The sequence below is a fragment of the Urocitellus parryii genome, chromosome 7, assembly GCF_045843805.1.
Source record: "Urocitellus parryii isolate mUroPar1 chromosome 7, mUroPar1.hap1, whole genome shotgun sequence".
NCBI classification, from domain to species: domain Eukaryota; kingdom Metazoa; phylum Chordata; class Mammalia; order Rodentia; family Sciuridae; genus Urocitellus; species Urocitellus parryii.
Window position 1 is genome coordinate 143,186,584 of NC_135537.1, and position 18,628 is coordinate 143,205,211.

General features: G+C 37.6%; 1 protein-coding gene across 2 annotated transcripts in view; it reads right to left on the bottom strand.

Moving 5' to 3' along the window:
- The window catches only part of Utp6 (UTP6 small subunit processome component), a 35,027-nt gene that overhangs the window by 2,022 nt on the left and 14,377 nt on the right, over window positions 1–18,628 (bottom strand). Inside the window, exons 8-19 of one of the 2 annotated variants that reach the window (XM_077800785.1) lie at window positions 17,725–17,802; window positions 13,923–14,004; window positions 12,647–12,728; window positions 11,386–11,570; window positions 10,618–10,697; window positions 10,118–10,195; window positions 6,696–6,875; window positions 5,566–5,646; window positions 5,279–5,388; window positions 4,496–4,562; window positions 3,094–3,227; window positions 520–592 (exon numbers count right to left, since the gene is read on the bottom strand). In XM_077800785.1, the coding sequence (XP_077656911.1) occupies window positions 568–592; window positions 3,094–3,227; window positions 4,496–4,562; window positions 5,279–5,388; window positions 5,566–5,646; window positions 6,696–6,875; window positions 10,118–10,195; window positions 10,618–10,697; window positions 11,386–11,570; window positions 12,647–12,728; window positions 13,923–14,004; window positions 17,725–17,802 (1,182 nt within the window). In that variant the 3' untranslated portion in view covers window positions 520–567. The remainder of the gene's footprint in view (window positions 1–519; window positions 593–3,093; window positions 3,228–4,495; window positions 4,563–5,278; window positions 5,389–5,565; window positions 5,647–6,695; window positions 6,876–10,117; window positions 10,196–10,617; window positions 10,698–11,385; window positions 11,571–12,646; window positions 12,729–13,922; window positions 14,005–17,724; window positions 17,803–18,628) is intronic. The other variant, XM_077800784.1, reaches the window with a different exon arrangement.

Here is an 18,628-nt window from a genome sequence, read left to right on the forward strand (position 1 = left end):
TCCATTATGAACTTATTCCTTACAAATAAGTATTCCTTACCCCTCCCCCCACCTTTTTTGTTCCTAGCACTGGAGGGTGAACCCAGGGGCATTTTATCCTTGAGCTATATCCCCAGCCCTCTTTTTCTTTTCTTTTCTTTTTTTTTAGAGACAGAGACTCACCAAGTAACAGGGCAATCCTCCTCCTCAACCTCCCAAGTGATTGGAAACACAGACATGCATCACTATACCCCACTACATTTTTTTTTTTAAAGAAAACCTAACCAAGCATATCTTTCTGTAACCCAGAGTTCTTAAGAGAAGAACTTATGGATTCTTGGAAACTTAAAATTTTAAGTAAAACTATGTGTCCAATAAGTTTTTGTACACAAGGCAAGGGAGAAGGCAAGGGAAGAAATCAAGTGCTATTCAAAGGCCATGATACAAAAAAGCTAAACACTGTTGTAACCTATTCATAGGTCACAGACCGCAGAAGCCAACACTTCTTCAGTTATGTGTCCAGAACTGACGTTTACTTACCAGAATCTACAGATCCAAACTCTCTCAAAGCTCTCTCATAATATTCTCTTAAGTTTGCCATCTTGCAGGATTCCTAACAAAAACAATTAGACAATTTTGCCACAAAAGCCTAGTTATAAAATCACAAGTTCATTTCAAACTTAAGAGTTAACAACCACCATCTGTTAGATATTTGAAGGGGAAGGAGGGTCGGGTATAAGATGAATCAGCCTAGTTGTCAACTTACCCAGAAAAAAGGCAAATGCACTACCTACTAGAGTGAAGTCAATGTCAATTCGTAAAAACACCTTGCTCTGGTGGCATGGAAAAAAGTCTAATAAATTTCCAGTAAGGGATTAAACAAAGGGGAATGAAGAGAAGGGAGTGGGATTGGGCATAGGAAAGACAATAGAATGAACCGGACATAACTGTCCTATGTTCATAAATGAATACATGACCAGTGTAACTCTACATCATGTACAACCATAAGAAGGGGAAGTTAGGGCTGGGGTTGTTGCTCAGCAGTAGAGTGCTCGCCTCACACATGTGATCCTGGGTTCGATCCTCAGCACCACATAAAAGATAAATAAATAAAATAAAGGTATTGTGTCCAACTACAACTAAAAAATAAATATTAAAAAAAAAAGAATGGGAAGTTATACTCCATGTATGTATGATATGTCAAAAAATATTCTACTCAAGGCTTAGGTTGTGGCTCAGTGATAGAGCACTCGCCTAGTACATGGGTTCGATCCTCAGCACCACATAAAAATAAATAAAATAAAGGTGTCCAACTACAATTGAAAAATAATTATTTTTTTTTGTTCTTTTTATAGTTATATATGACAGTAGAATTAATGGGAAACATGAAAGGCTTCACAGGAAACATTTGAAAGGCTTGGGGGATGATTAAGAGTAAAATAAAGAAACAAATTTATATGACCCTTGGCAAGTTTGGGGGTTTTTTTTTTTTGGTATGAGGATTTTTGAACCAAGGGGTGCTTTATCACTGAGTCAAATCCCTAGTCCTTTTTATTTTTTATTTTGAGATAGGGGCTCCCTAAGTTGCTGAGACTGGCCTCAAATTTGTAATCCTCTTGCTTCAGCTGATTTCCCTGGTTGCCCAGCTTATAGGCATGTACCACCATAACTGGCTAACCTTCAACAAGTGTTTTAAACCCTCTGTCAATATTTTCTCACATGGAAAACAAGGGTTGTACTTCTTAGTGCAACTCTAAGTATTAAAGTAATGATTAATGATGAACCTAATGATAAGTATTAAAGTAATGATTAATGATGAACCGCTAATTTTAGACAATCAATAACTGCTAATTCTTCACCTATTTTTAAAAATACATTCCCTTTTGCTTTCTTTTCACAGTAGACTTGACATCTTCAGTTTAAAATCCTTTTGTATAATAAAATAACTACTTCCTGAGCTGGGGAGTTACCTCAGGGGCACAGCAGTTGTCTAGCATGTATAATTCCTGGGTTAGATTCCTAGCAGCACAGAAAAAAAAACAAAATCTTCCTAATTCAAATCTCACTTCACTGAGATTATATTAGATTACAGGAAGTCAATTTAACCTCATATGCTTTAAAAAAAAAAAAAAAAAACAGAATCATACTTTGCTGAGGGTTCCTAATGGTCAAGGCACTATGCAAAGTCCTTTCTATATAGTGTCCCTATTAGGCCCTATAACTCTCATACCACTGAAAAAGGTATAAGGACCTTTTATAGATAAGGATGTGAGGCTTAGAACTAAGTGGTCTGCCCAAGGCACATGTTAATACAAAGTCTGGCTGTTTGGTGATATTAAACTATCTCTAGTTTTATAAGACTGTACTATACTGTAGAACATGAATAGACACTTGACTCAGACAACAATGGTCAAACTATGAAAAAAGGAGTTCAACCGCACTAGTAACTTTTTTTGGGGGGGTGGGGGGGTGCCAGGGATTGAACCTAGGGGAACTGAACCACATCCCTAGCCCTTATATTTTATGTAGAGTCAAGGTCTTGCTAAGTTACTGAGGCTGGCTTTGAACTTTTGATCCTCCTGCCTCAGCCTCCCAAGTGGCTGGGATTATAGGCATGTACCACATGCCCAGGTAACTTTGAAAATGCAAATAAAAAAAACACCAAGTATCAAAATAAAAGAGAAAAAGCAAAATTGGATACTTGGAGAAGCTAAAAGGAAACAAGGATGCAATATATTTTATTATAAATAAGCCTAATTATTCTTTTTTTTTTTTTCTAGTTTTAGATGGATAGAATGCTTTACTTTACTTGTTTATTTTTATGTGGTGTTGAGAATCGAATCCAGTGCCTCACACATGCTAGGCAAGCACTCTACCACTGAGCCACAACCCAGCCCAAGCCTAATTCTTTTGGAGAACTATAATATGGCAATATAATAAAACCATACATAATATGCTTCCAATCCAGAAATTTATATCAGTAACTCAAAAGAAAAAAGCTACATAAAGACAATCTCTGCAGCAGTGTTTTCAATATACAAAAAAAAAAAAGAGAGAGAAGTAAGAATCTATATATAATGGAATAGATATGAAAATTACAGGTTTAAGAATTACATTAGAGCTGGGCACAGCATTACATGCCTATAATCCCAGCTGCTCAGGAGCCTCAGACAGGATTGCAAATTCAAAGAAAGCCTCAGCACCAGGGCACAGGTAGCACAAGCCTGTAATCCCAACAGTTCAGGAGGCTGAGGAGAGAGGATCACAAGTTTAGAACCAGCCTCAGCATCTTAGTGAGGCCCTAAGCAACTCAGTGAGACCCTGTCTCAAAATAAAATATAAAAAAGAGCTGGGGGGTTCAGAATGTGGCTCAAGCGGTAGCGTGCTCGCCTGGCATGCATGCGGCCCAAGTTCGATCCTCAGCACCACATACAAAGATGTTGTGTCGGGCTGGGGATGTGGCTCAGCGGTATCGCGCTCACCTGGCATGCGTGCGACCCGGGTTCGATCCTCAGCACCACATACCAACAAAGATGTTGTGTCCGCCGAGAACTAAAAAATAAATATTAAAAATTCTCTCTCTCTCTCTCTCTCTCTCTTTCCTCTCTCACTCTCTTTAAAAAAAAAAAAAAAAAAGATGTTGTGTCCGCCGAAAACTGAAAAATAAATATTAAAAAAAAAAAAAGAGCTGGGGATGTGACTCAGTGGTTAAGCACCCATGTGTTCAACACCCAGTAACAAAAGAAAAAAGGGAAAAAAAAAAGGATTACAACCATTAAAAATGTGATAAACATATAAAAACACAGGAATGTGTCTATAAAAGGAGATCTCTCATTTGACACCTAAGTCCAAAATACAACAGTATAAAACCACGTGCATGTGAATAAATATATTAAATAATAGTAGGCTATATTAATGTGATGGGATTACAGACACATTAGGATTTTTGTGAATTATTTTTTAAATGCGACTCTCCTATCCTTTCTCCTGGCTCACAAGTTCCATTTAAAAACACCAGGAATAGTAATTGAGTCTTCACTCTGTACCTCACCATCCACACTATGAAAGCAAAGCAGAAGCAGTCCCTCATCCAGAATGGTAGGTAAGGCTTCCTGTCAGAAGTGACGTCCAAGTTTTCTACTCTCCAAACAGTTACTTTCTCCTCTGCTGATACCATTCCTACTAGCTCTATAGAAAATGGGTTGGACCAAGAAACCAGAAATATCTTTTCTTTCTCCACAGTACTGAGGATTGAATCCAGGAGTGCCCCACCACTGAGCTACATCATTTTTTATTTTGACACAGGGTCTCCCTAAAGTTGTCCAGGCTAGCCTCAAATTTGCAATCCCCCTGCCTCAGCCTCCCAAGTAGCTAGGACTACAAGTATGCACCACCACACCCAGTGGAACCAGAAATTTATACTGTATTATAATAAGTTTTTAAAACAATGAGATGCTGCCATAGATTAGTAACTACTAGCCCATCTTCCCAGGCAAGCCATGCTTAGAATACTTACTTGCTCCTTTTCAAACTGGATCATTTTCCTGAAAAAATCTACTGAAAATGGCCGGTTTTCCTGTAAACTAAAATAGAATGTAAAAATGTCATCTTCCACAGTGACAGGATGCCTTTTACTTCTTATAAATAAAAATAAATACCCAGGGCAGTGCCTCCAAAAGAGGGAGTTTGCTGTAATTCTATGCAAGATCTAGACCCAGTGACTACTCAACCTTTAGTGACTTCCCCTTCACCACTTTTCTTTCTGCTTTCCTCTTTCTCACATTTGGAGTCTAAAGTTTCCCCAACTATATCTTAAGATCTTTTTGGAGGCCAATAGTTCCATTTATAAGACTACATCCTACGGAAATAATTTCCCTTATGGACAAATAAATACTACTGCCAAGGAAATGTTCATCAAGCAGTATTACCATGGCCAAAGAAATTATACCAAATCCACAGAGTGGTTTTTAATAAATGTTAATGAAGAATGTATACTGAAAGAGGAAAAGGTGGAACACAAAACTATGATTATAGTTTAACCTCAACTACATAAGAAACAAATTCTAAAATATATTAACAGTGGCTTTTCTTTTGATGGGATTACAATGAATCACCTGTTGATTTTCTCTGCCAAAGAGGTTTAATTGCTTTTATTGTTCAAAAGCAGTAAAAGGAAGCATTACTTTTTTAAAAAGTCCCTTGGATTACTTTCTCAGAAACTATTTGTGATACATACAATTTGGCTATGATGGGCCATGGAGTAGAGAGAGTAGAAATGGCTATAAAAGTTTGTGAGTACCTTTTAAACACAGTTCTGGCCTTTTTGTTGCCACCAATTCGATATGCCCAATCCAAGTATTTATCCTTCAGAGTTACTGAGCTGGTACCTGTGATAGCTAAAATAGCTTTCTACAAGTAAAAGAAAAAAGAAACAAGTTGTATGAGGAAATTTATAGATAACAAAACAAATTTGCCTAGAACCACCCCAGGCTATTTAATGGGGCTTTAGGACATATGCTGATGAAAGAACCCTCCAACTAGTGAGCCCATTCCCCAAACCACAAGACTTAAAACATGGAACTATACCTTAAAGATTGCTTCTGTGTCTTCATGGCTTTGGGCACCTTCACTCCACTCTGCCCATGAAATCCATAAGGGCAAACAAACCTGCTCCCAATTAAAAAAAAAAAAAAAAAATGTTAGAAAATGATTGTTCAGCACTATGCTCTGAAAATTTATCACTATAAAGATGGGCTCCTCCTAAGACAATCAATATGCAAACTATGGATTCATTTCTAGTCTGTCCTAACAATGAGGGAATTCTCATTGCCCAGCAGGAATTGGCATGTCAGAACATAGACAGACTTCTAAGTCATCCAGAGCAATCCTCTCCTGCTAATTTTAGTTCCCTTCTGTTGGGGAATACTTCCTGTAGTTGTCATCATCAATCATCATTCAGTTACTTAAACCATTAACAGCAGACAGCCAGCCCAACCCATAGCTATCCAGGCCATGGCTCTGCTTTCTAGGACCCACAACACAAGAACTAACTAATCAAGGCTGATTTTTCACTCACTTGCCAAAAGCAAACACAAATGAGCAGTAAAATAGTGTTTTTCCCATTTTCCTCACTGATACAAAAAGATTTACTGTATAGTTTTAAGTTTTGATCTTTAAAGATTAGAAATATATTTTCAATTAAAAGTCAGGTCAATGTTCAGCTTTAGATGCAAGTGAGAATAATATTGTATCAAATTTATCACTTGTTCCAAGATATCTAAACAGAATAGAAAATTTTATACAATATAGCCAATTTTCAAATAAGGGTTAGAAATAAGCTGTTGAAGCTGGGCATGGTGGCAGGCGCACACCTATAATCCCAAAAGTTCAGGAACTTGAGGCAGGAGGATGGCAAGTTCAAAGCCAGCCTCAGAAACTCAGCAAGGCCCTAAGCAACTTAGGACCCTGTCTCCAAATAAAATTCAAAAGTGATGGGGTTGTGCCCCTGGGTTCAATCCCCGGTATTAAAAAAAAAAAAAAAGAAAGAAAGAAAAAAATGAAATGAATTCTACTACTGATCCCTCAAACCATCACCACTTTACAATAAATGTCACTCTAGGGTCAGCTCTCAGCAAATATGTATTCAAAGGAGCTTTGGCTAAAGTCTTAACAGGTTTCCCAAACAGAATGAAACATGAAAGACCCAACTCACAGACCTGGGGTTTGAGGTGCACAAAGGCTTCTTCAACAAACATGGCTATGTCAGGGCTCTTTGAGGCAATCAGCACCTGCAGCTTCATCTGCCACATTGTCAAGGAGTCCTTGAACAATTCAATCCCAGCTTCTGCCACCTCCAGAGCTTCCGTAAAGAAGTCACGGGACAGCAACAACTCAATCTAAGACAAAGTTAATTACTGAAAAGTTAATTACTGAAACATAAATAACATATAAAAATAGAGACAAAGACCTCATGTGAGACAATAATTTCAACAGCCTTTCCACTAAAATTTTTACCCTGGCTGCTGAATAGGCCCAAAGAGAACAATTTGGAATTCCTCTTCCTTTTCCTACTCCTAAACATAAAGACAATCAAGAAAAACAGGAACAGGGGTTGTAGCTCAGTGGTAGAGCACCTTCCTGGCATGTGTGAGGTACTGGGTTCAATTCTTAGCACTGCATATAAATAAATAAAGGTCCATCAACAACTTAAAAAATATTAAAAAAAAAAAATAGGGACAAAAGCTGGTGTGCAGGAGCATATTCCTGTAATCCCAGCTACTAGGTTGGGTGAGTCAGAAGGATCACAAGTTTGAGGCCAGCCTGGGCAATTTAGCAAGACCCTATCTCAAAATAAAAAATTAAAAACGGCTGAGGTTTAGCTCAGTTGTAGAACATCCCTGGGTTCAAACCCCAGTACACACACACACACACACACACACACACACAAACACAAATTGGGCCATCATGACTTAATTCCAAAGACTTATCAAATAAAGTCGGGGGGCAGCTGGGGGACTGGATGTACTTCAGTGGTATAACTCCCTCAGGTTCAATCCCTAGCATGGCATGGGGCAGGGATTTAGACTGGTGCCCACACCCACCAGAATATAAAAGTCAATAAAGATAAAATAAGTATTTGGGGCACAGTAATTAAGTAGATATATTCAATCAAATGGAGTTGGATACATTACATTATAATTTTTCTAAAATGTAATTTAGCTCTATGTAACAAGTCATAGAAGTTTTCATCTTTTAAAAGTTTTGAACTTTAACAAATATGGCCTGACAAATAAAAGAAGGAAACCTTATCTGTTCAAAGATTTATATCCACACTATTTATATTTTTGTTTTTGTAGTACCATAGATTGAAAACAGGGGTGCTCTACCACTGCACTATATTCCTAGAACTTACTTATTTTGAGACACGGTCTCACTAAACTGCCCAGGCTGGCCTCAAATTTGTGATCGTCTTGTCTCACTGTCCCAAGTAGCTGAGATTATAGGTATATACTACTGCACCCTAAATTCCACAGTTTTAATAGAGGAAAAAAACTGCTAAGTGCAGTGGCACACACCTGTAATCCCAGCAGCTCAGGATGCTCAGGTAGGAGGATCACAAGTTCAAAACCAGCCTCAGTAACTTAGCAAGGCCCTGTCTCAAAATAAAATATAAGAAAAGGGCTGAGGATGTGGCTCAGCGATTCAATGCCCCGGGATCAATCCCAGATACCAAAAAGAGAGGGAGGAAAAAAAAAAAAACCCTAAAACAATTCCAACTTTACAGAACTGTGAAAAAGTGAGTAAATGGCAATAAACAGTTCACCCATATTATATGCTAGATTTAATTTATACTCCTACTGCCTACAGAGAGACTACCTAAAAAGACAGCCTACCAAAAGAGACAGTTTGACATGTGCCATGACAAAAAGAATCACCTGCTACAGGAGTACAAACCAGAAACACTAACTAGACCTTTGGCAATTACCAGAGAGGACTCAAAAAAAGGAGCATTTAAGCCAAGACTTAAAACAGAAATACGTACTAACCAAATGAACACAAGACCTCCAGAAAAAGAGAAGGCTTTCCCAACTAGCAAGAGGCCAGAGATGGCTCAGATGAAAGGAAATCCAAGTTCAGTAGGACACACACCAGAGGATTGGAAGATGAGCCTGGAAATACTGATAGGGGCCAAGTTAAAGAGTAGAGATTCTGTGGAGAACAATCTGGAAAAAGAATGGGTGTAGAATTAGCTGGGCATTTAACTTTTAGACAGTACACTAAGGGATTCTCTTTAAAAGTAAGGTCATCAATGTTGGCTGAGGTGGTAGTCTTAGGAAAGGCAACTTCAGAGATTTGAGTATTATAAGAATGTTTGAAATAGCCAGAGTTGTAAACAACATAAGAAAGATGATAACAGAAGAATAGGACTGCCAAGGTAATAGTCAAAGGCCACCTGAATTTATATACTGTGAATGACTTTCCAACACTTAATAACTCCAGCCCTGGGATTTTCCTGAGTAGTTGCCTTAAAAGGAGAAGAGTATCTCAGCCTTGGAATAATATAACAGGTTATACTACCTAGTATCTTGGGGGAAATATTAATGCAAAAATAATAGAACACAATACAAAATAGTAAAACATTCATTACAATTACATAGAAATAATATTGATCAAAAGGGGCAAGCCAGGTGTATTGGCACACTCCTGTAATCCCAGTGGCTTGGGAAGCTGAGGCAGGAGGATCGTGAATTCAAAGCCAGTCTCAGCAACAGCGAGACAGTAAGCAACTCAGTGAGACCCGGTCTCTAAATAAAATACAAAATAGGACTGGGGATGTGACTCAGTGGTTAAGTGGCCCTGAGTTCAATGCTTGGTATGCTGCCCCATCCCCTGCCAAAAAAAAAAAAAAAAGAGGCAGAAGCCATATAAATAAAAAACTCAATAAATATAAAAATTTTTGCTTCCCCCCCCCACTGAACAGTTATATTAACACATGCACTACTTTATGCAATGCTCTCAACGACTTTGTGAGGTGGCAAAAACAAAGATGACTATTCTAAAACCAAATAAACTCAGCAAAGTTAAGTGGTTTTTCTAAGTCATCTAGCTACTATGCAGTAAAACCTGATCTAAAACTATATATTTCCACAGTACATTATTCTGGACTTTCTTTACCCTCAACTCAAAGTATAGAGGGTTAATGCACCTCTTACTAGAATGTCGGCTTTTGAAATACAGGAACATATCTCATTGTCTTTAATGGTTACTCTGGGCCAGGAAAAAAATGTTCATTAAAAGATGGATGAATGGGGCTAGGGTGAGATTCAGAGGAAGAACACCTGCCTAGCATGCACAAGGCCCTGGATTTGATCACCAGCATCACAAATAAATAAAGGATGGGTGAATAAACAAACTCAGACTCTCTGTTCAAGTACTTTCCACTGTATAATACCCTTCCCCTTTACAGATTTCAATTTTGGTATATACCAAATACAACCACATGTAAATACCATCTTCCAAATGGCCACAGTTGTGTAAGATAGATTAGTCCATACATACAAAACACATTGACAACAGCACAAAACAACAAAAATAAAGAATATGTAACTGACAGTGAATGTGCTCTCAATGTTCTTACCCACTGCTTGTACTGGGATTCTGAAAGGAGCTTGAGTTCATGTGCCTTCCTGAATGAAATCATGGTTCTTTCCAGTCTCTAAAATCAGAAAAATTCCTCAGTTTATTACTAAGATCTCATCAGAGGTCTCTGTTCACTGATATAAACAAAAACAATTTTGCATATTTCTAACAATTCAGAGAAAGGACTGGTTGCTCCTGCATCATGGTGTCACTGATCATTAGAGGAGGTTATCATTTGTATGGGGCACAGCCCAGTAAGAAAAGGGCCCCTCCTACCCTGGTGTGCAGTATAAGGGCAAACCAAATCAGACCTTGAAAATGACAGGCCACCCTCCTGGCTGTCAGGATAAAGTGGTTAAGCTTGAAGTTCCAAAAGCTGGCCCAGACCCTCCCGTAAAATGCTGTGCTTCTGTTCTTCTTTTAGAAGATAGGAAAAAAAAAAATAGAAGATAGGCACTTTCTAATCAGTCACTGTAACCATGAAATATAAGCCCTTACCTTCCCTCTGAGGAACTCACTACTCGTCTTCTTAGAAAATCTTTCCAAGCAAAAATTGATGTAACATTTCCACATACCCTCTAGGGAAAAAAAATCACATTACATTGATAAGATCTCCAATTCTCTTAGTTCAACAATCATCACATGTGTTTTCTTCAAAGGGAAAAAGCCTCTGAAGAAAAGTTTTAACTAGCTTAATGGAAAATTATTTGGGAGCTGAGGTTGTGGCTCAGTGGTAGAGCGCTTGCCCGGCACACGTGAGGCACTAGGCTCAATCCTCAGCACCACACAAAAATAAATAAATAAAATAAAGATATTATGTCCATCTACAACTAAAAAAAATGTTGAAAAAAAAAGTTATTCGAATTATAGCCAAACATTTCAAATACTGGGGGAAAGCATCTGAGTAATAGTAGAAACATAAAATTCAAAAGCTTTATCCAGGTTTTAGATCCTCACCAACTTTATTCTCCAATATTATAAAAGAAGTTAAATCTCTAGCAAAAGATAAATAAAGACTCTTCTGAATTATCATTTCCTAAGTATCAATTCCTCCAAACAAATGAACATAAAGACTGCAAAGATAGAGGAAGTATACAAAAGCTCCAACTTCCACCATCAGAGAAAGAACAAGCTGGAAAACCAGGCACATTGCAAACTGTACTATAAAGAGATTTCCAATGCCAATTTTGGTAACAGGAAGGGGAGTGTCTGCTCACACTTGGATACTGTTACTTCTACACCACAGGGCGGTTTAAAGAAGTTTACCTGTAGGCAGAGTCTTCACTGCCTCTTCATATACAGCACAGCACCTCTCCTCCCTCCGGCCCACCTCCGCTGCTTTGGCTTGTTTTGTCAGAGGCTGCTCATCTCCTGGTTGTGACTGGATCTCTAATTCTCGGCGTGCCACATAATCCCAAGTGAGAGGGTCATCTGTGTGCATAGCCTGAAGGCTGAAAAATACAGTTTATTGGCATTTGTTCCATAAAAAGGAACTCGGAATTCCCAGACAGACAGTTCCACATGGTCTAAAAATGTACACAAGACACCTTTACAACTGCAGTACCTTAAGAGCCACTTCCCAATCTGCTCTCCAGAGTACCTTCACTCACTATATAATCAGTAGAACAAAGCTGTCACAGATTTATTGTCTCATAATATTTCAGACATTACTGACAAATGTTAACATTCAAGTTAACTCATAAAGTCAAAACAGGAGTTATCTGTGACCACACAAGCCTCCAAGACCTCTTGACAGCTTTATATCCTAACTCTGGATTTCCTGTTATTATAATGGAGGCAGAGAAAAAAGCACAACCTAATTCTCTACCAAAACTCTACAGATCTAAAGGACAAACTGATCCACATTTCATCTTATAGCCTAGGAAAGCACAGGGTGCTACCTAAGAATGGAAGTACATATAAAGTTGGCACAAATAAAAAATTCTTAGACAATCTAATCAGGCATTAAGAATAAAATTACTTGCAACATTCCAGTAAGAACAATTATGAATACGACTCTTGTTTTATGAACAAAAGACATGCCAGGACAACAGAACACAGGTTTTCTTGTTTTTCTTTTGGTACTAAGGATTGAACCCAGGGACTCACACAGTCTAACTCTACCACTGAGCTACAACCCCAGCTAGCCTCAAACTTATGATGCTCCTGCCTCAGCCTCCTGACCAGCTTCACTTACAGGAATGTGCCACATGCCAGCAGGACATAGGATTTTTATATAAGCCTTAGGATATATTTGTTATTGAATATAGACAAATTATTTCCAAAAGGAAGTCAATAAATAAGGTCAAAGAATCCTCTAAAAACATACTCTTTGAATATGTAAAGCATACAAATTTTTCTTAAAACTTAGCCTTTCTATAAAGTCAATAATAAAAGAAAAAAAAACTTAGCCTTTCTTCCAAGGATCTAGTATGGTATCTTTTTCCTCCCTTACAAACAACCAAACTCAAATTTTTATCATGTGATCAGAAATAGATATAATTCACCTTTCTACCATTTTACTTACTCATCATAAATTTCTTTTTGTAGATCTTTGGCCAAATCAAACAGCTGTGCAATTGAGAGAAGTGACACATGAAATTCTGCACCTAAAATTTAAAAAGCAGGGGAGGAGAAATTCTTCACAAAGGGCACTCTACCACTGAGCTACACTCCCATTCCCTTTTTTTCCCCCTTGAGACAGGATCTCACCAAGTTGCCGAGGCTGGTCCCAAACTTGCATCTGAACACTAGTTCTTTTTTTTGGGGGGGGAGGGGGGGATGGGGGTGGCAGGGTAGAGGTCTGGGTGCTAAACACGTTCTACTGCAGACCTACATACCCCCCCAACTGAAGGAAGCTTATTTTGGTTGTGGATTTTCTTTATTTTTTTTTTTCTTTTTGAGAATGAGAAAAAAAAATGGGCTGGGGGAGATCCTACAGTCCCCATAAACAAGCAATGCCATTATTAATATTATGGGATATTCATAAGCACTTCTAACTTTCATTCTAAACTTGAGGGCATAAGGAAACAAACTAAGTTCTCTACTTCTTTTCAATATCTAAATAAGTTAAGTATTCGAAAAATAGTTCCTGAAGCCGGGCGTGGTTGTACATGCCTGTAATCCAGTGGCTGGGGAGGCTGAGGCAGGAGGATCACGAGTTCAAAGCCAGCCTCAACAAAAGCAAGGCCTAAGCAACTCAGCAAGACCCTGTCTCTAAATAAAATACAAAATAGGGCTGGGGACGTGGCTCAGTGATTAAGTGGCCCTGACTTCAATCCCTGGTACCCCAACAACAACAACAACAACAATAATTAAAAAAAAAAAAAAAAAAACACTTCCTGAAAAATGTCCAATTATAGTCTGGAAGAAATAACCATTTTCAAAAAGATACAGGACTCTGGGCTGGAGTTGTGGTTCAGTGGTAGAGTGCTTGCCTGGAATGTGTGAGGCCCTGAGTTTACCCCTCAGCACCGCATATAAATAAATTAAAAAAAGATCCATCCATTGACAAAAAAGTATTTAAAAAGTAAAAGATACAGGACATTATCCCTACAATCAGAGTTTTATACATATTACAGTGGAAATTTTCAAAATTAGCTAACAAAATTAGCTCAGTATGAGAATGCTCCACTTTCCTACCACAAATAAATGTTCAAAAGATACCTACCATTTTTTAATATTTATTTTTTAGCTGTAGTTGAACACAATACCTTTATTTATTTATTTTTATGTGGTGCTGAGGACCACATAGGCAAGCACTCTACCATTTTGCCACAACCCCAGCACCAAAAGACACCTACCTTTAATCTTGCTTATAGAATTTTTGTAGATGATCCTTGCCAACTCGCCATTAAGGATTTCTTCAGAATGATCAAAACTCCCCTATAAAGTGTTACATTAAGCACAATAAGTAGGGTCGGTAAGTTAAAAAAAAAAAAAAAAAAGCACTAGGATGAAAATTAACAGTCTTGGACTACCACTACCTGTACAAGTCATGTCTCTGTGTGTGTGTCTGTCCCCGCTCCCCTATTCTCAACCAATTCCCTCTCTTGTAAAATGTGAAACTGAAACAAGATCACTCATCTTCCAGCTCTGTTCTCTCAGGATCCTGGATAGTAGGAAGATCACACAATTTAAGGCCTCAATCTCTATTTTTAACAAGTCAAGTTGTACAAGTTCTAATTATCCTTCTGTTTTAAGATTTTATTTAGATAAAAAAAGTTCTGAGTTGGAAACCACAATAACAGACAAAAGCAAAGTTCCTTTTTCAGCTCTAGCATTCTAAATCTTTTTAAGATATTCTATCATGTTAAAAAATCACATAAAAAGTAAAAGAAGTAGGCATAGGGGCTGGGGTTGTAGATTACTGGGGGAGTGCTTTTGCCTGGCATGTGTGTCACACTGGGTTCAATTCTCAGCATCACATATAAACAAAATAAAATAAAAGGTCCATCAATAAATAAAAAACATTTTTTAAAAAGAAGTAGATTTCTGTAGATCAGTGACAAATCCTCTGAGATGGAAATGAGGAAACTGCCCCATTCACAATATCCTCAAGAAAAATAAGATACTTGGGAATCAACTTAACAAAAGAGGTGAAGGATCTATACAATGAAAACTATAGAACCCTAAAGAGAAAAATCAAAGAAGACCTTAGAATATGGAAAGATCTACCGTGCTCATGGATAGGCAGAATTAATATTATTAAAATGACTATACTACCAAAAGCACTATACAGGTTCAATGCAATTCCGATGAAAATCCCAATGGCATTCCTCATAGAAATAGAAAAAACAATCATGAAATTCATCTGGAAATACCCAGAATAGGTAAAACAATTCTAAGCAGGAAGAGTGAAACAGGTGGTATCACTATACCAGACCTTAAACTATACTACAGAGAAACAGTAACAAAAATAGCATGGTACTGGCACCAAAACAGGCTGGTAGACCAATGGTACAGAATAGAGGACACAGAGACTAACCCACAAAATTACAACTATCTTATATTAGACAAAGGTGCCAAAAACATGCACTGGAGAAAAGAGCATCTTCAACAAATGGTGCTGGGAAAACTGGAAATCCGTATGCAACAAAATGAAATTGAATCCCTATCTCTCAACATGCATAAAAGTTAACTCAAAATGCATCAAGGATCTAGGAATTAAACCAGAGACTCTGCATCTAATAGAAGAAAAAGTAGGTCCTGATCTTCATCACGTAGGACTAGGCCCCAGCTTCCTTAATAAGACTCCTATAGTGCAAGAACTAAAACCAAGAATCAACAAATGGGATGGATTCAAACTAAAAAGTTTTTTCTCAGCAAAAGAAATAATCTGTGAGGTGAACAGAGAGCCTACATCCTGGGAGCAAATTTTTACCCCTCACACATCAGATAGAGCATTAATCTCTAGGGTATATAAAGAACTCAACAAGCTAAGCAACCCAAAAACAAATAATCCAATCAATAAATGGGCCAAGGACCTGAACAGACACTTCTAAGAGTGTGGAATATATGTGTATTAAGAATTGTAATGCGGGAGGGGGGATAGTAGAGGATAGGAAAGGCAGCAGAATACAACAGACACTAGTATGGCAATATGTAAATCAATGGAAGTGTAACTGATGTGATTCTGCAATCTGTATACGGGGTAAAAATGGGATTTCATAACCCGCTTTAATCAAAGTGTGAAATATGATATGTCAAGAACTATGTAATGTTTTTTTTTTTTGGAGAGAGAGAGAGAGAGAGAGAGAGAGAGAGAGAGAGAGAGAAGAGAGAATTTTATTTTTAATATTTATTTTTTAGTTCTCGGCGAACACAACATCGTTGTTGGTATGTGGTGCTGAGGATCGAACCCGGGCCGCACGCACTCCAGGCGAGCGCGCTACAAGTTAAGCCACATCCCCAGCCCCTATGTAATGTTTTGAACAACCAACAATAAAAAAAAAAGAATTCATCACAAGTCAATTCCCAGAGAAGCCAGGGTAATTCAATAAATGAGGTTGGGACAATCAGCTACCAATTCGAAGCACAACATATTTCAATAATTACCTCATTCCACATAACAAAAGGCATTTCTGATTAATTAAGGAATATAATGTATATAAATAAAAATTAAAAGACAAAAAAATTGTAATGCAAAAACAAAGAAGAAGAAGTAGGCATGGTGGCACATGACTGTACTTATTGATTGATATACAATCACAATCAATAAATACATGAAAAAATGCTCATCATCTCTAGCACAGAGAAATGCAAATCAAAACTACTCTAAGATACCATCTCACTCCAGTCAGAATGACAGCTATTATGAAGACAAACAACAAGTGTTGGCAAGGATGTGGGGAAAAAGGCAAACTCATACATTGCTGGTGGGACTGCAAATTGGTGCAGCCAATTTGGAAAGCAGTATGGAGATTCCTTGGAAATCTGGGAATAGAATCACCTTTTGACCCAACTATACTCAAAGGACCTAAAAACAGCATACTACAGAGACACAGCCACATCAATGTTTATGGCAGCACAATTCACAATAGCTAACTGTGGAGCCAATCTAGATGTCCTTCAGTGGATGAATGGATTAAAAAAATGTGGCATTTATACACAATGGAATATTATGCAGCACTAAAAAGGAACAAAATCATGGCATTTGCAGGTAAATGGATGGTGTTACAGAAGATAATGCTAAGTGAAGTTAGCCAATCCCCCAAAAAAAAAATGTCGGAATGTTTTCTCTGATATAAGGGGTAGGGAGGGAGAACATGGGAAGATTATTTCTAGATAGGGAAGAGGGGCGGGAGGGAAAAGGAGGGGGAAGGGGATTAGCAAGGATGGTGGAATGTGATAGTCATTATTATACAAAATACACGTAAAGATTTGAATTTGGTGTCAACATGCCTTATATACAAACAGCGATATGAAAAATTGTGGTATATATGTGTATTAAGAATTGTAATGCAAAAAAAAAAAAAAGAAGTAGTCATGGTGGCACATGACTGTATTCCCAGCTACTCAGGAGGTTGAGGCAGGAAGACTACAAGTTCAAGGCTGGCCTCTGCAACTTGGCTAGACCTTGGATCAATATAAAAATTAAGAAGTGGTAGTACACTCCTGAATTCAATCCCCAGTACCTACCATAAAAAAAAGAAAAAAGAAACTAGAAACCTCGAATTCCACAATCTTTCTCAGGCTTCTTGAACCTATTAATATACCACTTACTGAAATCATACAGCATTAAAGAACAGCACTTGACCATAACATCAGTTATAACTTCAATTACTCTAAATATCTATCTTTATTTTATTTTATTTTTACACAAAACAATGCCTTTATTTATTTATTTTATGTGGTGCTGAGGATGGAACCTGGGTCCCGCCCGTGCTAGGCGAGCACTCTACCGCTGAGCCACAATCCCAGCCCCTAAATATCTATCTTTAAAGCAGAAAATCTTATTTCTTTTATTACTAACCCCATTTAATTAAACCAACTTTTCATTCATCTTCAAGTTTTAAAATATAATAACATTAAATTACAAAGAAAAATATATTCCAAGTGTTCTATCTCTTAAGCAGACTCAGTGGCAATACAATAGGATCTCACCATATCCATGTCAGCCTTTTCAAATTCTTGTTTTTCCTTCCTCAGTTTCTCAGCATGCATCAGCTCCATCCTGAAGTACTACAGAAGAGAAATAATGGCCTGAAAATCTTTAGAGATACTTTCTTAAATTCAAGATATATAATACACCTTGTTTTTATGCATAATTTTCAGATGTGAGAAAATCTAGGAGGAGTATTATATTTTCCTTTGTTAACAAACTAGCTAACATTGACAAGGTAAGGTGAAAATATTATTTTATGCTATTCTAAAAGCAATCTAGAGGTATGAATCAAAAACTTTAAAAATGCTGTTATATCCTTGGTTATCACTTCACAATTAAACAAACCATAAAGTCTAGCCCTAAATTGTCAAAAGAAGCAATAAACACACTCAATATCCTTAATCCAGTTAAGAATATAAGTTTTAATCTAATATTGAAGGTTTCTGTGAGTAATTTTACTTATGATTTCATCCATGTATATGAAAAGTGTCAACAGAGGCCAAGTAAGGAATTTGGACTTCTATCCTCTTCAGTCTTCCTCTCCTCTATTTAGCAGTAAATAGGCAGAACAGTATCAAAAGAGTTCTACTATCCGGGAGCAGTGGCACATGCCAGTAATCCCAGCTGCTCAGGAGGCTGAAATAGGAGGATCACGAGTTCAAAGCCAGCTTCAGCAAAAAAGCAAGGTGCTAAGCAACTAGGTGAGACCCTCCCTGTCTCTAAATAAAATTGAAAAGGTCTGGGGATATAGCCCAGTGGTTAAGTGCCCCAGGGTTCAATTTCTAGTACCAAGAAGAAGAAAAAAGTTCTACTAGCCAGAAAATTTAACTCCCAGAGTCTCATAAAATAACCAAAAGGCCTAAAATCAATCATAAAAAGAACCAGGAGGGGCTGGGGTTGTGG